General features: G+C 40.6%; 1 protein-coding gene across 16 annotated transcripts in view; it reads left to right on the forward strand.

Annotated features, from left to right (window-relative positions):
- Positions 1-25,295, forward strand: part of MEF2C (myocyte enhancer factor 2C) — a 172,987-nt gene that overhangs the window by 117,831 nt on the left and 29,861 nt on the right. For 12 of the 16 annotated variants that reach the window (XM_028749299.2, XM_028749310.2, XM_028749301.2 and 9 more), the window contains 3 exons: positions 5,373-5,516; positions 17,724-17,910; positions 20,324-20,371. In XM_028749299.2, the coding sequence (XP_028605132.1) occupies positions 5,373-5,516; positions 17,724-17,910; positions 20,324-20,371 (379 nt within the window). Of the gene's footprint in view, positions 1-5,372; positions 5,517-5,578; positions 5,717-17,723; positions 17,911-20,323; positions 20,372-25,295 lie in introns of all 16 variants that reach the window. The other 4 variants (XM_028749307.2, XM_028749312.2, XM_028749309.2 and 1 more) reach the window with 2 other exon arrangements.

A 25,295-nucleotide genomic window follows, 5' to 3' on the forward strand; every position in this document is an offset into this window, starting at 1 on the left:
TAGTAATTATATTCTGCCGTTCAGTTTCTGCTGGCTGCATCACACATCATTTCCTGCTCTAAAAATAGTTGCTGGCAAAGGATAATTCTGATGTTTCCACCCTAGAGGTAGCCGCAGCTTAAGAGAGTGAAAAAAAAAACTTTTAGAAATTCTTTTTTAAGAAAAGAACTGGTGGGGTATTTTAAATATGTCCATACAAAATATGATACATTTAATTTTTATCGTAAGCAGCTTTGCTTCTCATTTTAACAGAAAAGCTGGATATAAATAATAAAGGAAAACTTCTTTTCCGTAAAACTTGTGGCACATGCTTTTTTTTCCAGATGTACGTGCACCAGACTTTGTTCCTCAAGTGCAAACTTAAACATGGAAAGTGTAACTGAGACAGACCTTTGCTTGCAGATGTGTGTGTGTGTGTTGTGCAGGTGCACGCATTTGGGAGTCAGGATATGCCGTGGCTTCCTATTAAGTAGATGCTCAGCATCAGGCTCAGTAAGAGGTGGTGCATACGCATTTATTTCCATGCATCTTCTCGTCTGCTTCTGACGCTGGGGATGGAGGAGCTTCCTTTATCTGTGTAAGGACAGAGAAGCACTGAATTCACAGCTGCCACTGCCCACTTTCTCCTTTCCCAGCTCAATTCAGGGACTGGCACCAGAAGTAAAGGGATAAAGGGTCTGGAACCACCAACTGCAGGAAGTGGGGAAAGAATTCAGTGCCTCTCTCCTTTTAATGTGATAAAGTGGTGGGAGGGTGAAAACTACACAATATGCCAGTCACGAGGATTGCAGTTTTTACCCTCCCACCAAGGGTTTTTTCTTTTCTCAAAAATTCTGCATGGGTTCCCTGATTTGGTTTCTGGACCCTGGCATACAAGGCTAGGGGTGGGGTGGGTTTTTTTAATCCTTTGCTCCACAGTGTAGATCTCATCAATAGCAAGGCCCACACACTATTTGCCACTGAGACGAAGGAAACCCTATTTGGATATGGCTTCAGTATCCCCATGATATACTGCAGAGTGAGGTGTAGAATGAAACATTGGGGAATGGACAATACATACAGCTATTGTGGAAAGTAATCCTGTATTTTTTTAAACAAGTTAAAAAATCATGAATATTATGTTCTTAAACACTTAGCACAGTGAAGAGCTGAAAATTGTGACAACGTTACAAGTACAAAAAGCAGACTGCTAAAATCCACAGAGATTAGCAGCCCCAGTCTGCAGAGACACAACTGAGAAAAGCCATCTATGGCCATGTTGCAGCAGAAGCAACGGCGATTGGCTGCTGTCATTTGGTCTTTGCCAGAATAGACAACAGGTGCAGAGTCGCTGACAGGTGTGGATATCTAGGATAAGTAAAATTGCTGATGCCTAGTGATGTAGCCTTATGTCAGATTGTAAACTGCTGAGCTCTCACGGAACAGGGAGCCAACTTGCATGTTTTCAGATCACTTGATGTGCCCTCGTTCACTCCCTCCTCCCCACAGAGGCTCTTGATGAATGTCTGGATGACTAAACTCAATCCCTGCCAGTGCCCCAGGATGCTGGTGTGTCTGTGGGCATAGCCCACCAGATATGTATCCTGCATTAAGTCTCTTGAGATCAGGAGAGGGGTTGTGTGTCTTGCATTCCGGTTCAAGGAGACTTGCGCAGAAGAAGTTTCCATCCTAGGAAACTGTGCCCTATGAACGTTGTTGTCGTCATTTTTGTCAGTTGTTGACTTCCCCTTTTTAAAAATAATTTTTATTAGAGTTTATAAAGAGAAGCACAAAACTTAGTCTCAAATATCTTTTTTCTTCCAACATTAATCTAAGATAAAAACATGAAGAAAAAGGAAAGAAGGAAAGAGAAAAAATAGAGATAGAAAAATAAGGAAAAATTTTAATCTTTTCTATTTCCTCTTGAAAGTTGGTGATTTTCCTTAATGATTATAAGTTGGGGTTCAGTAATGTTTAAATTTTACTTTACCACTTCATACCTGTTAATATTAAGGCAAAAGGTTGAGAAAACATATTGCAATAGAGCATTATGAACATCCTGGAATTTGAAATGAGATTCAGAGGTATAGAACCATAGAATTGGAGAGTTGGAAGGGATCCCAAGAGTTATCTAGTTCAGCCCCTCTGCAATGCAGGAATCCTGCCCACTGCTGTCCCTGGGTGGGCTCGAACCAGCAACCTTTTGGTTAACAGCCAGACACACTGCCCCATTGTGCCATAGGAGTCTGCGTAATAAGCTCAGATATATGGTTGCAGCCAACAAAGTCATTGTGTGAGCAGAACAACTTTCACTCTTTCTCCTGCCCCTGCACAAATACCCCAAATATGCTCTGGTAGGGCTGCCATATGTCCGGATTTTCCCGGACATTACTGGGATTTCAAAGGTGGAATTGATGTCTGGGGGGGATTTCCAAAAGGCGGGTGCTTTGTCCTGGATCTTAGGCAAGTCAATCTTTTTTTTGGCGTTTGTCTTTAAAAAAGCTCAATAACTTTTCCCTTGCTTTTACTTTTGGAAATATGGCAACCCTATGCTCTGGCATTTCCCCAGCTATCCAGAGCAGATTTGGTTGACTGTGAGTAGCACATGGAAGAGGAGAGGAGAAGGGAAGGGAGGGGAGGGAAAGCTCCATTGCACAAATAGAAGTCATTCTGTTCAAACAATGACTTCACTGGGATTCAAACCATACATTAGGAATCAATGACTGGAGCCAAACGGTCACTTGATCACTACAACCTGACTCTTTAGTAGCCATACCGGAAATGACAATGTGATATGGAGGCAGTGGCAGCTGTAGCAATTGTTTACAGTCCACCTTGCTAATAGATGGTGTTCAAAAAATGAAAGCAAAGCAAAAGCACATATCTTTTCCCAATTCCAGTTTGCATCTATGGGTAGCTTTGCAGATGTTAAATTATCAGCTTGTCACATTGCCTGTGCTGTGCTTACTTAAATAAGCAAGCACTGTTGCTGAATATTGAGTGTAGATCTGGCCACTTTGACTGCATTGAATTGTCAATGATGAGTTTGTTCAATTGAAATCCTAAAAATTTATATCTTTTAAAACTACATCATAAAACGCACCAGTTTTTAAACAGTGTTTTGAGTGACTAAGAGCTACTGCTCAGAAATGCTATCTAACACCTTTATTGAACTTTCTGCATTACCAAATACAGTGGCAGCCTCTGTACTCACAGTAGAGGTGGACTGGGAATATACTGCACAGATTTCTGCCTCCTTGAGTTACTTGAGACATAAATCTTCCTAATGGGAGCAAGGAGCGTAAGACCTGGCTGGCCTTCAATGACAGAGAAAGACATTTCAGATCTGCAGCAAGAAGCAATGACCAAGGGAAATAGGCTTCCCCCCAGCACTTGAGGGTTTGTTCCCTTCCTACACACTGTGTCACGAGGAAGGATTTTTAAAAGAGTGGCACTTTGAGCCCTTGTGGTTTTGTTGCGTTGATTATCCAGGCTACTGAAATCTGAAAAGAAGAGACCCATTAGATTACTGTTCACCTGATGGAGTTCAAAAGTGACTCTAGGAGTAGATTTTTAAAAAATCATTTTCCTGGGTAATACAAGAAACTAAAATATACAAAATTCACAATGAGCAGTCCAGGACTTCACCATCTGCTGCTATGCAGTGTTTCCTTGCAAGGTTCCCACTGTGTTTAATAGGACTTACTGTACATCCAGGTACTGATCCCCTGATAATAGTCTCATTCTTTAAAAAGAGGCATTCAGAGAAAATTATCACAAACAAGCTGGAGAGACATTTTAATTTTATAGTCAAATTAAAAAGAGAAAGTTCAAAACGAAGGTAAAAATTAACAGAGCTTGAGGCTGTCAGAAAAAAATAACACCTTGCTCTTCATTTGGCAAGACAAGGAAGACAAGGAACAAACTTTACTACCTTAGTGCTGTTTGATTCCGTCTTCAGACAACCATGCAAGGGACTTCAGTAACAACATCCCTAGCAGTTTTTTCCTCCCCTTTAGCCATTTTGCCTACTGTTTAAATTCAAGTTAAAGCAGAGACATTTCAACTGGCTTGAGGCATGTATCTGATGGTCGCAGATATTGCGCTAGTGATGTGGTGATCCAATGTGGTGTAATAGTGAGGGGGAAATCCATGCTCAAATGCCCACACCATTGTGAAGTTCAGCGGGTGATCTTGGGCCAGTCACTGTCTTTTAGCCAAGCTTACCTTCAGGGTTCTGAGAAGATAAAATGAGAAGGGAGGGGAGAGGAGATCCATACATACCAGCTTGAGCTCCTTGAAGGAAAGGCAGTGGTGGCATCCTGGCTTTCAAGCATTCCCCATAGAGTGGCCCATGTTGCACCGATGCTATGATTCTGTCAGCATGGGATTAAAAATTATTTTTTATGTGGGTTAATTTAATTGATTGCAACTATCACTTTATCATCATATTCTATCAACAGATAAATTTTAGAAATCCTAAAAGAGACACAGAAATAAGGAAATAAAAGAAACAAAGAGAGAAGGACTATCCCCCCCCCATGCACTCCTATATTTAAGATCTTAGTAAGATAAAAGTGTACGTTGTGTATATGTAGACACAGGCATGTTGAGCTGCTCAGTTATGCTTTAGCATTACTTATAAGTAAATACATCAATTTTTCTGTTGAATTTAGAGCTTGTGTGTGGGACAAAGAAAGAATCTGCATCCAGGAGTTCTATCCATTTTGAAGCTCATGCAATGTCTTATTTGATAAACATAATTAATAATGTGTTGTTTGTATTTAAAGATGTTTTAAAGGTCTCTTCTTGTGTTATAATTTGGGTGTAAGGGTGAGAGTAGCCTAGTAACTTGAAATTGTAACCTAACTGGACAGTGTATCCTGACTTAACTTCCTTATTTTAGTCCTGCCCTGAGAAGTAGCAAGAGACACAAAAGCTATTACAGGCTTAAAACTGCACTACCTTGAAAACTGCCTGTTGCTGTTTCTGGGATCATCATTCTGTTCACAGAGAAGTGCTAGCAGCTCCCTACTTGATCAAATCCATTACCCTTTCTGTGTGCTAAAAAAGATGTGAATGCTGAAATTTTTAACCCACTGATGTTTCCATTGCAGGCATAATCACAAATGGTAGCATAGACATTTTATTAGATTGTATACTCTCTGCATTTATTGACTGACTCCAGATTCAGACGAGGTCACCTGGCTTCTCTCTTTGCCGCTGGTAACAAGAGCTGTAGTTTGTTGACCTAATGCGTTTCTCTCCTCTTTCTCTCCCTGATGTAAAATGTAACAGCTTTCAACCACCAGGAAGCCTGAACTGTTTTCAAGGCCCTGGATCTCTCTTGCAGCCTATGTCAAGGCTTGAACTTTCCAAATTATGTATTTCAGACGTTGAGAAAGAAAGGACTTAATGGCTGTGACAGCCCAGACCCCGATGCAGATGATTCAGTAGGTCACAGCCCTGAGTCAGAGGACAAGTACAGGAAAATTAATGAAGATATTGATCTAATGATCAGCAGGCAAAGATTATGTGTAAGTACTCTGAACTCCCTTTCATTTTTTTTTACTTTCTGATATTTCTCTGAACCTGGCAGGCATTGAACAAGAAAGAAAACAAAGGCTGTGAAAGCCCCGATCCTGACTCCTCTTATGCCCTCACCCCACGCACTGAAGAAAAATACAAAAAAATTAATGAAGAATTTGATAATATGATCAAGAGCCATAAAATTCCTGTAAGTACCAAAGGTTAGATGGCTGTCTGCTGATAACCGCTGCAGTAACACATCCTAACCCTTTCAGTTCTGGTTTCTTCCAAAAATGCAAATTCAGTGGGGGGCCCATTTTAATAGCTCCCACTTGAAACCAAATTGCATGTAGGACATACCGCACCAATGTATATATTTTGGTCCTGAGGTGTGTGAAGTTCCTTAAAAAGATTTATTTGACAAACCAGAGGCAAAGCCTAAAGAAGGAAGTTAAAAAATGTACGTTACATACAGGAGATTTTCAGAATTCTGGTTTACCACACTACCTACCCCCAAAATGTATTTAGAAGACATCTGGGAACCTCGCTGTGGGCAGTTTAACATACTCACAGGCAACTTTCTGTGGGTCTAAAGGGAGGAAAAAAGAATGGCTTCAAGTTGAATTAGAGAACGTGCATCCTGCTACCACTATTATTAAAGCTATGCTCTAAACTCAGTTACCACACTGAAGGGTTACGTAGCTAATTGCTGGTTGCAGGAAAACAGACTGCATGAGAGCCTAATGGTAGCATTCAGTCACGTTGGCGTGTTGGAGGTGATTTTTACAGCTTTATCAGAAGATTTGCTTTGACCCCATCAGCATTCCTCTTAACGCTTTAACAAGCGCTAAATTTTGTTTTAACCAAGACAGAATTTCTAACAGTCATATGCCTTGCCAGATACTTAAAGAGAAATAACTCTGCATGTAGCTTTTTGTTTGCACAGACATAAAGGGGCAAACTTCACATGAATACTGTAAGCATTACATAAGTACAATTAAGTATTGTTTGCGTGTACTATATTTGGTCGCAAATTTCAGAAGGGCACTTGTTTTCTAGGCAAAACAACCAAGATCCCTGTGACATCTTAAAAGGTTTAACAAATATACCTTGTCATAAATGTGGATTAGACTCTGCTCTGTGAAAGCTTATGTCACAATAAACGTGCAAAGTCATTTAGATATCACAGGGGCCAATGTTAAATTCTGTAGCATTGTGTTTGTGACACTGATTTGGGGGGGGGGGAATCCATAGGTGATTTCATTCTCATAAAGGCACAGTTTTTAAGAGAAGAAACTTCAGACAAATTCACACATGATAGCATACTGCAGGGGTCATTATGAAAACCTGAGCTCCTTATCTCTTTCACATTAGGCAGTTACCTAACGGTGGGGACCAAGCTTACAGGGAGAGGAGTATGTCAACTTACCATGGCTCTCACTTAAACCAAACCTGTAAACTGTCCTTTAAAGCTTGTAGGCTATGCTAATTTACCCCATACTTGAGATAAGATTGTTCCAGTTGTGCCTTTTTGGACACTGAAGCAATGCATGAAAGTGTATGGACAGAAAGTTACTTAGGGTTGCCGTATGTCTGGAATTTTCCAGACATAGCCGGTATTCAGAGCTTGTAAACAGTGTCCAGGCAGAAATTGCTAAAAAGTCTGGGAAAATCCAGATGCATAGCATGGAACAAGCAGAAGTGTGGATGGGCCCAAAGAGAGGTAACGTTCCATGTTCTAGATGTGCCATTTGGTCTGTTTTGCAAGCCTCTTGCTCTGACCATGCAAGCCCAAGTGATCTGCAACATTGGATTACACTTCCAGAAGTGAACAGGCAGTCATTTGGCACAAACAATTTGAGTACTAGGAGACACAAAAATCTGTGCCTGAGAAAAAATATGTATTCTCTATATGCAGAATGTGCCCAACCACTTGTGTACACGCAGTCCATTACATGTGCAAAAGCTGACATCCAGATGGGAGACATTTGCTCTTCAGAATTTCTGCCACAATTTGGGGAAAAAAAATAGACTTTTTGTAACTCATTCCTATGGGAGCAGATCTTTCATGTATGTTAAAGAACACTTTACTGAATTGATCTGGCCTTTGTAGTAAAAGTCATGCTTTCGCAAACTTTTGGAAAACTTAATGTTTTACCCAGGAGACCAGAACAGCTCCAAATTGGACCAGTGTTCCATTTCAGAGCACTTTTTTCCAAAATGCTTAACATGTGTATTCAATTTTTAATTGAATGCATGCGCACTTGTGTTTCCCTTTCCACTCACGCTCTTCTCACTTGCCTAATTCCATATGTCGGAAGGAGAGCTTTGAAGCTGCCACTGTGATTTTAGCAAGCCAAGCTCCGACACGGAGGTATTGCTCAATAATGAAACAGCTATAGCCCTTTACTGACTCAGTGGTCTTGTGAAACCTCCAACCCTTCTTTTTTCACCAGGTGGAAACCTTGCCACCGAAGACCTTTCCTCTTTCTTTGTTAAACTATGGTAGGGAAACTAAAAGAGATAATCTCTTTTCAAATGGGATTCCAATAAGGTATCCAGATTTAAGAAAGAACTGAGGTCCTGTGCCTTTTGTGAGTGGGTAGAATTTCAGCAGATACATCTCCTCTTGCAATGCGGAGTCATATTGGAGCAGACCAAAGGTCCATCTACTGTAAGCTTAACATCCTGTTTTCCATGGAGGCCAACCAGACATTTCTGGCACTGAGGGCAATAATTCTCTACTGTGGCTTCCTCTCACACTGCCTCTGTGCATGAAGTTCTGTAGAGCCATCATGGACTTGTTCACTCACCTTTTAAAGCTTTCTGACCTAATAGCAATGCCCACATTTAATGCAAGGGAATTTCATTCAGTCCGTGAAATGTAAAGAAATGTTTATTTTGTTTGCTGTGAATCTGCTGCTAGTCACTGATAACAGTGGGAGGTAAGGTAATAGTGGGAGAAGCTTCATTTCATTGAATTCCACCCTTTAATTCTGGAATTATTATCACAGCCCTTCCAAGCTATGTCAAGCCACATAGGTTGCTATGTGCCCTCAGAGGCTTTCCCTAATGCCCACAGGGTCTCCCCCCCCCCCCCGTCCTTCCCTCTGCTGAAGGAGCCACATTTGGCCAATAGAAGGTTTTTTTTAAAAGGCTAATTGGGGTATTTGTGGGGTCAGACTACTGTGCACCTGAGATGCTTACAACAGTTTATCGGAATTGAAAATGTACCCCTGGTCTTGCCTGTATTGCATCTCAGCAATTTCAGAGTCTGACTTTTCTGTGTAAAAGACAGTAGTCTTCCAAAAAGTTAAATCTCTTTACTTTAAAAAGTGGGGAGGAGCACATCGAGAATAACAGAAACAACAGCAGCAAGAACAGCAGTATCAAATTTACTTTTTTATTTAAAAAATCAGAAATCCATGTCTGGCAGCATACTTTTCTAATCTGAATTATACATGGTGGCATATTTTTGTGAATGGACTCAATCGAAGCATCTAGCACCACCTCCAGGGTAGAGGTGGTAAAAAGCTTGTTTATTTACTTATTGCTTAGTTAGTACATGTTTTTAGATAACTAGAAAGACGGACAAGGGAAGAAGAGTGGAGGGGAAAGGCAGAGGAGGTGATCACTTCTTCTGGGACAAAATAAAGCAGTGAACCACATCAACTTCTATCTTGTTTGGGCCAGGCTGGTCTTCCCTTGCTGGTGTTCTTGCTTGAATAGCAGTTCATGACTCTTGTTCCCTTGTCAAAGTGTTTTCCCCCTCTTGCTTCTGAAACTGGCCCTTGGAGCAGAGTGTTCTTTCTGGCAGGAAGGGGGAAAGCATGTTTCCTGCAGCTGTTCCATCTTTGGCTGATGGACAGGGCCAGTTTGTCTCCCCTTTGCTGTGATATTCTTCCTTGTCAAGATTGTGTTCACTCAAATTATTGTCGATCTCTGCTTCTGCCCTTCCTCTGGGCCAATAAAGTATTGCATCGGTGTTAAATACTGAGCAGCCTCATACAACACTGCCAGTGGCCTTTCCCACTGCTGTTGAACAAATCTGCTCCGCTTGTCTAGACGTCAGGGAAACTGTGCATGGCCATTCCACCCTCTGCAGGGCTGGTGTTTGTGACTAGCATCTCATCTGTCTCCATTTGGAGCATAAGAATCTGCAACAATCCATCTGCCCTGACAATGGAGTTTTAGGCAAGAGACATTTGCAGCCCTCCCTAGAGAGGCCGGTTATTGAACCTGGGACATTCTGCATTCAAAGCTGATGCTGTACCACTGAGCTACTGTCCTTCAGTTTGCTATGAACAGGAGCTGAAGTTATGCAGTTCTGTGCTTCAGGCAATGGAGAAAAGTGGTCACCATGAACAAAGCAGTTGTGTGCGCAGGTGCCCGTTTTTTTCTTTGTTGGAGAATGTAAACAGGCTTTGCAAATTCCAGTGTGAACTGACTTGATCTGCGCCTCCCAGGCTAATAATGTATGGATCAGAATGTAGCTATCCTAAAGATATCATACATCTCTGGAGTTTACAATCACTTGTCTTTTAAAAATTATCAAATAATGTTTACAAATCCATATCTTAGGCTAGAATACATTTAAAAATGTGTGTTTTGAGAGAAAAATACACTTAAGTATGTATTTATTATTATTTATTTCATAAAATGTATACATCACTTGATTGTAAAAAAAACCCAACAACCCAAAAAACCTCAAAGCAATTTACAAAAGATAAAACAATAAAACATGCATGTGGTTTGGGGGGGATTGAATTAAAAAATACGTATTTAAATATGATTATTTTGTGCAGATTTTTTAAAAAGTAGATTAATGCAGAAATTAAGCAGAACTGATTTATGGATCAACACAAAGGAAAGTGATATGAACCAGAAATAGACTGAATTTCCCATACCCCAAGTATTAACAAGAAGAGGGGTAAATGTGCTTCTTTTCAGCAGTGTGTGAAGGGGCTTCATGTGTTTCCAAATGCATATGTCCCATAGTTTATGGCTGGCAGTTGAAATGAAAATGTGGAGAGCAAACTAGCTTTAAAATTTCATGATGAAAGGCATTGGGGTCAGCCCAAATCAACACAACTATCTCCAGCATAGTAACTGCCCTGCATGCTTGCTCATACCCAGAGCTGAAGCTGTTGTGTGACAGCCGAATACTTGCAGTGCACACAATTATATGTGGGCTAGCCTTTGGCCAGGCCATTTCAAGAGTGCAACAGGGCTTTTTTACAGTGAAGACAATCTGCACAATCTGTGTGCTCAAGACAGCTGGTATGTGAATGCCACAGTTCCTAGTTTGCACACCAGTTACCATGCTGACATTGTCTGAGTGTCTCAGTCCTAAGCCTGTATGATCTCCTGTGTGATCTCGCCAAGGGCCACCTCCAACATTCCTTTTGATATGCAATGGACCACTTTTTATTGTGTTAGCTTTTACAACAGTTCCCTTTTTTCTGGGGTGGCCGTACATTGCAGCCATCTGAGAGAGAAGTTGCAAGTTGGGCTGAATAAGGCATGCCCCTTTTCTGACAGAACCCACATTTAGAGCAAACCTTTGAAAGGGCAGCATTGGGCATCAGTTTGTTTGTTTTTATTTTTAAAAAGAGTGTGTGTTTTAATATCTCCACATTGTGTTTTCACATTTGTGGAAACACCCACATCTTCTGATGTTCATGAGATTTCAGTCAATGTTACCTCTGTGGTCTGCCTGCAACATACCTAAAATGATCCAGTGTGGTGGAGTGGTTAGAGGATAAGGTGAGGAGCAGGGAGATTGAGGTTCAAATCATTACTCAGCCAGCAAGCTCACTGGCTAACCTTGGACCAGACACCATCCTTTAGCCTTTGTTTGGAGTAAAGGAGCAGAGATGGAGCAATCACCTACATTGCCATAACCTCTTTGAAGAAAATGCAACAGGACTTTTAAAAATGCTGGTATTGATGTGTCCATTTTTGTTCTCCGCATGAGGCTAGAGAAGAAGGCCTTTACACAAGAGACATCATCACAGAAAACAATATATCTCTTAGAGAAGTGGCTGTGTATCTAAAGTAGCAGGTTCACATCGGGCAGCTCTAAGTGCTGATTCTCAATTTCCATTCTGTACTTTAGAACAGGTGCCCAAGCTGAAAATCCATGACACTCTCATAACGTGTAGAGGAGTCTCTTATGGCCTGATAAACTATTCAGAAGCAGGAAGAAGGAAAGGATTGAGTATCTGCTTCTGAGAATTAAAAAACAGTACACGCTTGACGAGATCAGTGTCCATGCCTTAGTACAAAGTGCAATTGGAGAACTGAAATACTGTACCTAGATCCTAAGGTTAAGCATATGTTAGCAGTAGTTCAGTTGTGTTTCACATGCACTTTACCTTCTGCACTTGCAATGGCCTTCACCATTGCAGGGAGGGCCTATCCTTTGCTTGTGAAAGGTCCCATGTTTGATCATGTAGCTATGCTAGTATCTGTGCCTGATATACTGGAGAACTGCCTGTAGTCAGAGTAGACAATAGATAGACCAGTGGTATGACTCAGTTTAGGGCAGCTTCCAAAATACATATGGATGCAGTCATGAATTGAGGTGTCCATCTGATCACAGGAACACCAGGTCCTTCCAAGCTGCATCAGTCCTATGCACTCTGCCCTCACCACCATTACCAGTATAGCAGACAGGGACTGAGTTCACCACTCAGTTTGGCCTGACAGCTTTCAACAATGAGAAATGAAATTAACAAGGTAATCAGGACTCAGAAATGATTTGTAGGGGGGAAATATGATACCTGTTTAGCCATTTTTCTGGGCTTATAAGGAAAGAAGAACAAGGCCAGAAATGTATTTCCCAGGGAATAGGGGTTATGAAATGCTATTTTGATAGTCTAGAAAGGATTCATGTGCACATCAGCCAAAACATCTGATAGCAATTATACATTTATTTGGGCTGCAAAAGATTCTGAAAGCTTATAAGGAAATGCAGCTATGAAGGTCACTTTACCATAATGTATTTTTAAGGTCGTGACAGGTTGAAATTAGAAAGCAAGACCATTTCTGCACTGCACTACATTGGAGTCAATGACTGCAAAGCATTTCAGGTGCTCTTTTTCCAAATTGCCAGTGTTTGCGTGGTTCAGAAATACCAAATAGATCCCCTTACAAATTTGTATTTGATCTGTTCTGTGATTTTTGAAATGCATGCAAATTGAACATGGCAGCAGTCACTGGTAATTCTGGCAAAGAAGACAGATAGCGTGGCATAATGGACACATTCCACTGGGAAACTCTCCGCACAAGCCCCATTGTAATGAAAAAGAAATTATTATGGGAACAATTAAAAGGATGTTCATGGCAGGCAACCCAAGATTGGCCGAAGGGTTTCTGAGGTTCTACATATGTTTTCATATAGTACAAGATCATTGAAACAAGAGTTTTCCATTGACTTAACTGGCCTCAAGACAGATACAAAACTGCTTGTTCAAATGAAGTGCAGTTGAGAACCAGCTGGTTTACTCTATGCTTCTTAGGCAAATTGGTGCTATTTTATGATAACTTGTTTGCATATGTATTATCCATAAATAGAAAAGCACTGCAAGCCCGGCTTTTAGAGTGACGGGTATTCATGAACAAGCTTCTTTTCTCTTTATTGTAATGTAATGACTAGGTCATCCACACCTTTTCCAGTTGTCTGTCTGCCCCCTTTTCTATAAGCTAATTTTCCCACCTGTGTGTATTATTCCCTAGCCATATCCAGAAATGCTTTTTATATCCTCCCAATTTTTGCCACCTCACTCTGCCCTAGCATAGAGCTTGAACATTTAAAAGCTATAGGGAACAATCCACCTTTGTCTTAAGTGTAAGCAAGCCCAGCTGAAATAAACTGGAGTTGCAAAGGAACACAGTTGTACATTTTTCCTACATGCATGGTAAACCAAGCATTCCCCTCAAATTCACTTTGATACGTGACCATGATGAAAGACTACACAAACCCTGCTGATCCTACAAAAAGGAAAGGATGTGGGCAGGCGGCCATGTGTGTGGTTCTCCAAATCTCTTAGCACCCTGCCAGGTCAAATGGCTTCACGCTAGCCTGTTCACTAAAGCGACTTGGAAATGCAATTATTGCATCCACTTTGACATAGGTTCATTTTGTAGACACTTACATGTGCCTGTTTGGGTCTTGGCAGGTATGAAATTCAAAATAATTATTTTTTAAAAACAGCTTGCCATTTTGTGTGTATGGTCTTGATTTTAGGGGAGCAGTGATGATCTGAGACTGCTTTGTATTGTGTACTATTTACTACCCAAAATCTCCGGTTTCTACTACGTAACGGCAAACTGTAAAATCCCAAGGCCCAAAGACACAAAGGCAGCGCCTTTGTGGAAGCTAATCAGGTGTGAGCCTTCAGTGCCTGGATGGGAGATGCTTTCCTGGGAACCCAATGCATGCAACCTTGAGTTTGCTTATGGAAGAAAGGTGGGATAGAAATGAAATAAATAAAAACAAGAAGTTGCTATTGGAGGCTTTGTGCAAGAATAAACTACACACAGGCAACTCACTTCTAGGCTTTTTTGAATTCGAAGTTGCTCTTTGATTGCAAATGAATCACCCAGAAAGACTGAAATCTTCGCTCTGTTGTGTAAGAGAAGAGCTGTTGACTTGGGTTGCAATTTCAGCCTATTTGCCCTTTTTATTTTTATGTGAAGAAGGATTAGACTCTATTCGCAGCTCACAAATTCCAAGAAGTTCCTGTCGCATCATCCCAGCATTTGGGCTCTGAGCTGTAAAGGGTGAATTTCATCCATTGTGTTTCTATACTTGGATACATAATTGTATGATATTTTAAATTACATGGTACATACGTTTCCTAAGAAACTAAGCCTTCATCATAACTCATGCGTCTTCCATTGCTGCGGTGTATGTGTTGAAAAACAGGCTCTACTCCCCGACCCTCATGAGACAGGTTAAGTGTGGAAGCAGAAGAGATTTTTATTTTTCATTTTGGGTGAGAAGAAATTTCATGCCAGGGTTTTGCGACACAGCAATGACTCTCCCTATTTTTAGATTGGCTTCAGACATTCTAAAAGGGCAGCAGCAGAGGAAGCACAAGTGAACTGCAATTTTTTGAACTGCCCTTTTGAGGTTAGAGGCACAAGAGTTAGTTTTTTCAGTGAGTCGAAAGCAGCCCGAGAGTCAAGGCTCGCCCCACTTCCATCTCTATGAAATGGGTCTTGCAAGATTTGGTATTGTTTCTTTAAAAAACCCTGCATAACTTGTTTGATAACAGAGAACACGAGAATCGCCTTTCAAATCACCACCAGCTCCCTAAAGAGCTATTGCAATTCTCCAGACTACTATTGTAATGCTACAAGTAGTAATATTAATAATGACTTGTATTTAACAAGTCTGATTGGGGGTATAATTCAGCACCATCTGGAGAACACCCAAGTTGGCTAGCCAAACCTAGGGGTCAACTATCTATATCCCCTATTGACCTCTGCTGTTTTGGTAGCTCCTGGCTAAGACAGAGTCAAGTTTATTAGGTTGCTTCCTATGAATGCACATGGAAACAGTTTCCAAGAGAAACAGGTTTCCTCAATGATAAAAACATTATCAGTAAGTGATGTGCATTGTTTTTCACAGCTACTGCTCTGTGGGCTTTGGTATCTTAGATTCCACTGATAGGGAATGTTCCCTGGAGAGTTTCAGCTCCAAAGGTTCCTTTTTTCACAAGCAGATGTTTACTCAACTTGCAAAATGATTATACCTTATGAAGGGCAAGAGGAATAACTTCTTTCTTACTGTCTGATAACTATATGACTACAGTAAGGGAGGGGTGAAGTTCTGGATGTTGGGGGGGGGGTAAGAGCCCTTCCATTCCATTTCCCTCTTTCCTAAAGATTTTCTTTTTTCCCAAGTCACACCAAAGTAAATGGAAAGGAGAAATGGACTATACCAGCTGAATGGAGCAGGCTTACCAGCTGGTATAGCCAATTTCACTCCTAAAATAAACGGAAGAAAATGAGGGAGAAAAAGTAGTCACACTTTTTAAAAAAATGGTGCCAGTGTAGATTAAATTTAGGTAAGTATTTGTCCTTTCAGCACATCTTTTTAGAATTAAAATTTCAAAATTGATCTGAGACTGAGTAAACATGCGTTGCTCATCATGGGCCTTATTCAGTATGTACCTGTGCAAGTTGCTCTACACAGCATCCATGCATCAGTTGCAGCAGTGTTGGTCACACTGCTTCCAAGTAGTTTCCATATAAATTGAAAAAATGCCATCAAAATTGCCAAATTTTGGAAAAGGCTGCTTTAGACCCAATGAAATGACAACAGCTAGGCTTGCTACAGGTCGGTCTAATCATGCAACTTCCATAGTACAGGCCATATTGTGCGTTCCATAGTTATTGCTATGGAATGCTCAAAAACAAAGCATATGAACCAGCTTATAAAGTAATGCTGTTTTGACGATTCTAATGCATTTCCATTCAGCCTGACAAAGATTTCTTTATAACTTGAAAGTCTGTACATACCAATCCCAACCGAAGTTGTGTTGTTGTTGTTGTTGTTGTTGTTGTTGTTTTATGCTGGTTCTATCTTTGGATGTGATTTATTATTACTAAGAATTTTCAACTTCTGCATTAAGCATGAAATGCTTTGTACATATAAAAATACAGTATATTTTAAAGCTATGGTAGAACTCCACTGGGAAAACATAACTTAAATAAACAGTAAGTGCTGAGTGTACTTCAAGCTCTAGCATAGATTGTCATTTCTGACTTGGTATATTTCCCCAATAAATGAGAGTAGGAATGGGACCTAGTGCCTACCTTTGTAGGTTTTGTGGAAAATCCATAACAAAACCATGATAATCGTCATTATCCTTGCAATAATCCCTTAAGATAGTTTCAGTATCATTATCCTTGGTTGCAGGGGAAAAGCGTATTCCTAGCCCTGTATTACAGCTCTTGACTCACCACTATGTTCTTTTTAAATGAACAAATTTCTCCAGGGTCAAACACTTTCAGCTCTGTGACATCACAGATTCAATTCTTCCCAGAGGAAGAATTCCTCTCTATCCTATTCACTGAAGAGTTTTGATCCAATAGATGCCTCCACGGGTAGGATGGGGGAGTTGATTTTTGTCATTTTTCTTTTCCCCTACAGCAGCCACTACTACCTCTGCTGTCAAAGATTGTCCAACCCTTTGGATCAGATTTGTGGAGTGGGGAGAACAGACAAAAAATCCTGCCTCCTCTCCACCTCTTCCTCCAACAGCAGCCTTTTGTGAACAGAGCTTATGGGAGCTTAGAAGCCAAGCCAATGTGTTGTTTTTTTCACATATATGGGTTGCAGGCAATGTTAGTCCTAGACCCACTGAAATAAATGAACATGACTAAATTGAGGCCATTAATTTCAATGGACCTATTCTGAGTAGAATTTAGTCGGATACAACCCATTGTCTCCATGAGTGTTGTTGTATTTTAAAATCTGTATTTGTCCTGATACATTCATGGAGATCAAGCAAAGTGAGTACATTTTGCAAAAAGAAGAAGAAAGAATACAACATACTTGTCCCTTTCATAAAGCTGATCATAATCCCAAGCTTCTAAGATTCTTGAGACCGAAGCAAAAAGCTTCCCTTTTGCATTCCTCACCCTTCTAATATTTCTCTGTAAAGTGAAGTCATCGTAATCAAGTGTCTTTGATCTACATTCTTCTATGACACCATATTAAGATGCCGCAAGTAAGCAATTACAATTTCAGTGAATGGAAGAAAGCTAAAAATTGAAACTTAATGAAACAGGGTTTTCTTTTAAACAGAACTGTGAGAGGAAAGACCTCTCCAGTCTTTCAATACAAAGGAAATGTAGAAATAGGAGATGGGTGTTTGGGGAGAAAATAAATATTAATTCACGATCCATTAAGCATTTTAAAAAGGCTTTTCTCAAAGTTCAATGCTGTGTGGATTTACTCAGAGTAAGTCCCACTGTGTTCAACGGAACATACTCACGAGTTAGTCGACAGGATTGCTGCCTCAGAGGTTAAAAGCTTGCTGGTAATGACATTTTATGTTCCTGACTCTTTTCTGTGTGCTTTTAACCAGTGGTTACAACATATTTGCACTAAATGTAGCATAAGTGTTCTCTGAGACTGTTGTGCCTCCTTACTATTCTTGTCTTTTGTTTCCTCCTCCCCCCTTCTTCTTGTACAGGCTGTTCCACCACCTAACTTTGAGATGCCAGTTTCTATCCCAGTGTCCAACCACAACAGCTTGGTATACAGCAACCCTGTAAGCTCATTGGGTAACCCCAACCTGTTGCCTCTGGCCCACCCTTCCTTACAGCGGAATAGCATGTCTCCTGGTGTGACACACCGGCCACCGAGTGCAGGAAACACAGGTAAGGCACTACCCAATCCTATTTCTTCACCTTTAAGTTTGGGAAAGACCTGTAGCTCAGTGGTAGAGTATCTGCTTTGCTTTCAGAATAGCCCAGCCATCTCCAGGTTGGACTAAGAGAGACTCGTGTCTGAAATCCTGAAGAATTGCTGCCAGGTTGAGTGGACCAGGGTTTCCTAAACTTGGGTCTTCAGTTGTTTGTGGACTACAACTCCCATCATCCCTTGCTAGCAGAACTAGTGGTCAGAGATGATGGGAACTGTAGTTCAAAAACAGCTGGAGACCCAAGTTTGGGAAACCCTGGTATAGATGGTACTGAGATCATTTCTCAGAATTTTCATTTAAAAAGAAGTAAAGTTAAATTCTAAAAAGAGATCAATCCTTTGTGAAATTAAAGATAATTAATCTAAAGAAGACAATGTTTTTAAAATGAAGAGAATTAATGGACTCAAGCTACTGGGAATGTTTGTGTGACACCCAACTGAAGGAACAAATATTCATGTGGTAACATGTTCATGAACATGAAGTTAAATGGTTCTATTTAGAAAGTGCCTATAGGCTTCTGACAATAAATCTTTTTTTACCCTCACTGTTGTCCTGTTAAAGACTGTTTCAAAATGTAGGCTCTGAATCCAGGCCCATTTGTCGTCGTGTCATTAAAAAGCTACACATCTTCTTTCATAGAAGAAAAAACTGGGAAATGAGTTTGAAGTAGCGGGCGAGGTTAATCCTTGCTGCCAAAATAGGTCATTTGACTCCACAGTTAAGAAGCTAAAAGCAGCCTTTGTGATAATGTGTCAGGTCATTAGAATCTCACTGATGGTGATGTATTGTTCGAACGCGTGGCTTGTTTGTCTCACTGTACAAGCAAGAAGTTGCCATCCACCCAGGTGTAGGATCACCTGTAAGTAGGATAAATAAGGATTAGGATCCTTCACTCTGTCTGATTGAAGCAGAGTCAGCCTTAAGCGTGTTGACCTCAGAAAAGCCAAGCAAGGTCTCCACCCTAAGGAAGGTAGTAGAAAAAACAAGCCATTGATGCTTGCGAAAATACCAAGAATGTCATGCAAAAATACACCACCATTTGTTGGGAAGGTGTTAAGGGAAGTACTTCCAGTATGTCTTTGTAAGACTTCGACAACACAGGATTCGCTCCCTGTTGTTCCTGATATCATGCACTCTGGTCATGCAGGAGTACGATTTGGGGGTGGAGTGCGAATTCACAGTACACATGCAAAACACTTGAGTCCCCTATAGAGCTGTTTGGATCCTAACCCTAATGTGCAGCTGGCATCCTAAAGTGTCATAACTGTGAATTTTGTGGGACTGGGAAACATGAGCGAAGGAAGCTGCCGATCTAGCTCAGGACTGTCAATTTGATAGGCAGCAGTTCTCCAAGGTTTCAGGCCAAAGCTTTTCTCATCCATGGTACCTGATATGCTTTTTAAGAAAAGCAGAACAAAAACAAAATATTGAAATGTCCTGCATTTCAGGGGCTTGGACTAGATGACCCTTGGGTCCCTTCCAACTCTAAGATTATGTGACTCTATGAGGGACTGAAGCTGGGATTTTCTATAGTCACTGGGCAGGGAGGTTTCCTAGCACTGCAACAGGTAGTCCCTTGTACTCTTGTGGGTGCTCAGGGTTCCAAGGCTGAAGGCATCACCTTAGGTATGCCATGGCATTGTAAAGAGCCATCTCATATGTATGATTGGTGGTTGCTTGACATCCTCACTGCATTTGCAGACTGGAAAGGTTGTGAGAGGTGTGTATATTATGAAGCAGCAGCAAACCAGCCTCACATTGGCACCAGGGCTTCTGTGGACCTGCTGAGCCTTGCCAAACCTGATACTGCTCACTGCAGCATCATTTCTTGCTTCTTATTTTAAAAAAACCCAAAACATTTTGGAGTTATCGGGGGTGGCTGCCCAGACCTAAACACAGTTATGGATGCACATGTTATTTTGAAAGTAAAAATACTAATTTGGGCACCTGTTTTTGCCATTATTTTTAGCAGCACCCTTTTCTGTAACAAAATACTACTTATTCTCAAGTAAATGGGTTTATCATCAGGCAACAGAAGCAACAAACTCCATTTTACTTTTGCTGTCAAGATGATCCTAAGGTTTAAGCAAATATGAAATACGAATCATCGGTTGCTCAGGGTATTATTATTATTATTATTATTATTATTGACAGAATGTCTGTGCAGTTCGAGAGGAAATGGGTCTGCTTATACGTATGTAGATAGTAGTCAGCATGGCTCAAACAGCCTGATCTTTATAAGTACCCTGGTGGTAGGAACTCTGCTAGGGTTTGCATTGCTTTGAGGAACAGGCTGTAATTTCTGTTTGACCTTTGTGGTTTCTTTCAGCTCCTCTCTCCATTTGACTATTTTATTTGTCTTCTCCTAGGTGGCCTGATGGGTGGGGACCTCACAACCGGTGCAGGCACCAGTGCAGGTAAACAGAGGAGTGTTTTATGTCCCCTTTTAAAATGGTTGCAGACTCCACAACAGAGAGCTAGCATGAAGCCGGTCTTAAAATAACTCTATATAATTTCATTAGGAGCAGAATTAGGTTAACCCTGGATGCTTCTGAAAATCCTACTCCCAAGAGCCTTCTCGATATTAAACTTCCCAATTTCCGTGCATTTAAAGACTTCCTGTTGCTGTTGTTTTAAAAGACTTCTAATGTACTGTCACGGAGACTCTCGTTACCAAGAGTTCCCATCAGGCGTCCGTCACCTACGGTAATCAGAGGACCCTTTCACAAATCCCTCACTGAAGCTGTCACATACCAGTGTGTGGTGGGAAAGAAAAGGGGGGTGATTCAGGAATGGTTCTTGGGCCTACTGCATTGTTCTCATACTACGTTAGAGCAGAAATCATGATTGTGCTTACACCACTGATTAAAAGGTGACTCGTGAAACTGGGTCCAAAGAATGCAAGTTTGAGTTACCTAACAACTCATCCTTTTTATCCCAAGTGAATGCTTGGATTCTGCACTAATCGCTCCCATGTTTCAGCTTTTAAAAGCCATGGAGGCTGGTGATGTCTCATTGGATATGGCAGCATTAAAACCTCTGAAATAGCATAGAAATTTTGACATTGCATCAACATTATGCAGTTTGTGGCTGCAGAATTTGTGATGCTTTTTATGAATGCAATTTATTGTTGATTTTATGCTTTTTACTGCCATGTGTGTGTGTGTGTGTGTGTGTGTGTGCGCGCGCGCATGTGTGTGTGTGTGCTGTTTTTTAAACAAGTTTGTTTCTACAGTCACTTAAGTATAGAGAGTGTAGAAAGCACGATAATCTTCATTGTTAGTTTCCCCCACTTTACTTGATTCTGTTAACCAAGTTCTGTTTCATGTTGGTGATATCTGTCTGAAGCATGTACTGGGATTCTTGACCTTTTATGTTAGAGAAACTTAAAAACTGCAGAGTAATAAGATAGGAATTGAACTTGATTGACCTACTAATGAGTGTCCTCTACTGGTTTGTTAAAGCATAGCAGTCTCCCACCCCCCCACCCCCTGCATAGGATTGATGCAGCTTGGAAAGACAATAATAATTTTTTGGTCTTTGGGAGAGGGTAACTTTCATGAATTGAAATGGAGATTTCACTACATACAGAGTTGGTTTAAATATCACCACTTTAGTTGACTTGAAAGACAGTTGGTGGGAGAGACTTCTCTTGACAACTAGAAAATGAGAGAAATTCTATTTTTAAAGTGTAAACTATATTATTGACTGGAGAATTTGATTTAAAAAAAATTAAAAGTCCTGATGGCTCCTTCCTGTGGAAGAGTAGTGTTTATATGAACAGATAAAAAGTGTGATTGTACCCAGAATCCTGGTTCCTTTTGTGTTTAGACCTTATTGCAGATGTGCATTCTTCATGTCTTAAATTTGGAGCAGTAAGAAGAGTCATTTGCTGTAGGGCAGAAAGGAAGAGGAGAGGTCATTAGGAGGTTGAAACGTCTGCCACAGTGGCATCATTCAACAATGGTTCTATTTTGGAGAGTCCCCTCTCCCTCTTAAATATCAAAAGTTCTTTGTTGACCATTTTTTCTTGAGGAACAGAGGCCCATGTGTACGTCGCCATTGCCATCTTAGAAGCTGATAGGGTGATCTTATGGATCAATTTGCCAGGGTATACAGTCTTTGTCAAATTAGAAGTTCATGCATTTGCATTTTTCCTGTTGCACCTAAAAATAGCCAGTTTGCAACAAAGGAAGAAGAAGAATGTAGTTGTTTTTGAGTTTTACTACTGTAATTATAAAAAGAAGCAACTTTTGATTGCTAACATAAGGGCATCAGTTCCTGCATTACTTTAACAAATTACACCGTAATGCAAAGATAGGAAACAGGGGAAAAAAACCTACTTAGGTTAGATATACCCATGTTTTCAAAAGGCTGCTATTTTGTCGGTTTACCTTGGGAACCTACCCAAGACATAAATAGAGCCTGGAAATAGTGACTACTTTTTATTATCCCAAGCAATTAAATACCAGTAGTGGTATTTTTAACTAAAACCAAGGTTATCTCAGGTTTGCTAGAGTACATTTGTTCAAAACTTTTCTCCAGTTGGGTAGCTTATGCCATGTGACCATCACAACTGCCAACAAAATGAGAGCGGACTTCCTATTTAGTAGTGTTGCTAAGCTATAAATAAAGCCACGGGTTTGGCAACTTTCTTTGAAACAAGAAACTTGTGATTGAAAGGAAAGAATAAGAACTCTTTGACCTTAAGCCATCATGTTTTAAAACAATCCTATAGTTACATTCTTCATCTTAACACTCAACTAAGAGAAAAAACAACTGGCAATTAACCTATAAAATTTAAAATATTGTTTGCTTTGTTTTTAAAGGCGCGCACACATTGAAATGAGGCATAATCCTTTTCAAATTTGGGCAATAGGTTAAGAAGTATATATCAAGTATTGAAATGGGTTTTGAACTCTGACTATTATCTGGCCTATAATTTTCTTAATAACAGAATATTAGTATTAAATCTCAGAGGGAAACTCAACATATCAAATGAATAACCCATTTTGTAAATGTATTGTGCGTGTTCCCATTGCAAATGTGTTATTGGCTCTACAGAGGCTATCCTGATCCCATTAAAGTCATTTGTACCAACTCACGCAGTTCAGGGAACTGAGACTGTATTAATTTCTACTACTCTAAAGTAATACTACAACTTGCACTATGACCGACGTTTTATCTAATTGAACATGTTTTATCTAATTGTTTTCGTATTTGTCATGTTGAACAGAATATTATCTGACAGCCTCCCGCCTCCCTTTTGCACTAGTGTACATTTTAAAATGGCAGTCCTCAACTTAATTTACCATAAAATCATGAGGAGCTGCTACTACTTTGCCTGACATTTGGCCCACCAGATGTCTGGCAGTGGAGATGGCAATGCCATCATTTTCACGTCATGCTAAGCTAAACTGTGGCTTAGTGCAAACTTTCTAGCTCCTAAGGAGGAGGCTGTGGCTGCTTTGCTCCTTCTGGGACTTTCTAGGTAAGCACAGAGCAGCAGCTAATCAAGGTTTGGTTTAGTGCATTGTCCAAGCACAGGATTGTGGTTAAGGTCTCTCCTTCTTACTCGTGGTCTGTAGCCAAACCTTGGCTAAGCTACCATCCTGTGCTGACCTAAAAAGCCTGAGGAGGAACAAAGCCGGTGTGAGCAACTCTCCTGGAGCAAGTCTCACTTACTCTGAAATAAAAGTGAGTAGTTGCATTCTACTGTAGGGCTCACCACCAGCACCATGCAAACATCTTAGAATCTAAAGCTTAGATGCTGCAAGTCCTGTACTGGCTATGTGTTGCAACATTCCCATGGAGGAGGAGACAGGTGGTAATTGTCCCTAACACTCTAGCTGCAGAAGGGCTTTTGGCCAAGTTAATGGGCGTTTGGCTACTTGAGGGTTACTATAGTGTTAAGTTGCAGTAACCCTCTTCATGGAAGCTGATGACCCCTTCCCATTTTCAGCTATGAAATGAAAGGGTAATCTTCATGTTTAGTAAGTATGGATACGTGTGTCTGTGTCTGTGTCTCTGTGTGTTTCTCTGGTGCATTCTTTATTTTTCAGTGCCTCCCTCTTCAAATAAGTTTTTAGAAACTAATGTACAAAATGTCCCATAAATTATCTTTGTGTTCTGCAAACTGCATCTGATAAAATTGCATTCTACACCTGCCCTTACATAGAAAATAACCACAAAAATCTGCCAGGAAAAAAGCCTTAAAAATGAGAGAGAGAGAGAGAGAGAGAGAGAGAGAGAGAGAGAGAGAGAGGGAGGGAGGGAGGGAGGAAGAGAGAAACATAAGGCGAAGGCAAACATTAAGCTAACTAGAAAAGACTTCCTGTAAATTAAATAAATCAGATATTTTCAACAAGGCAGCAGGTATTCAAAATGCTCCCCTGGCCACCTACTCCTTGAAAGTCCATCACCTTTACCACATATGTGAAGTGAAGTGATAGGCAGGAAGTGCCTGGCAGCAACAGAGGCCATATAAAAGCTTCCTCTTGGAATTGTAAGCTCAACATGACAGTGATTGTCAGACTTGGCCAGCTTTAAGCATTGGGCCTCTTAGCTAGATTATATCTTGTTAGCATTACACTACTCATTTTGCTGCTTTTGGTCACACGTTGGCCGGGTATCAATTTATTATACATTTCTGCTAGCATTTCAAACTAAATACAAATGAAGGTAATAGCTATTTATAATTTATGGGTCTCTAGGCCGGAAGAATTCTGGGCATGTTTTCAAAATAACATAACTTAAAGGAATGATTTGCAAAATGAAAAAAAGAAAAAGAAAAAGAAGGCAATATGCCCAAATAAGCTTATACCAAACAGGCACAGTATGAAGCAAGTAGTAGTGAGACTCTGAGCAGATCCTAAAATAACACGAGGCACCCAAAACTCATAAACATCAATGCTATGTACACCTAGTTCCCCTTTATGCCTTGGCAATGCCAATCTAAGCAAACACGCGCACACACATACACATGTGCCACTGGTAGGCAACCTAACTTTATTAGTAGCATTCCACATTCCTTTAGCTCTGACAGTGTGCTACATGCTGTACAGAATGTGATTATTCGCCTCCAGATGGTGCTTTAGTGGCTTTTAGATATGCTCCCTGGTCACTGGGATGTCACAGAATAATGTGAATGTCTTTGCAACGCTGTACATGTCTCCTGGAAGATAAGCTCACTTGAGTTCAGTGGGGCTTAGCTGGCAGGTAAGTGAGTGTAGGGTTGCAGCCAAAATGTAAACACTAGCTGCAAGGATACGATCAAAAATGCAACCATCTCAAAAAGCTTTCGCAAATACAGCATCTCCAAACACGATGGATGCCAGAGTC

This window comes from Podarcis muralis, chromosome 11 (assembly GCF_964188315.1).
Source record: "Podarcis muralis chromosome 11, rPodMur119.hap1.1, whole genome shotgun sequence".
In the NCBI taxonomy this organism is placed as follows: domain Eukaryota; kingdom Metazoa; phylum Chordata; class Lepidosauria; order Squamata; family Lacertidae; genus Podarcis; species Podarcis muralis.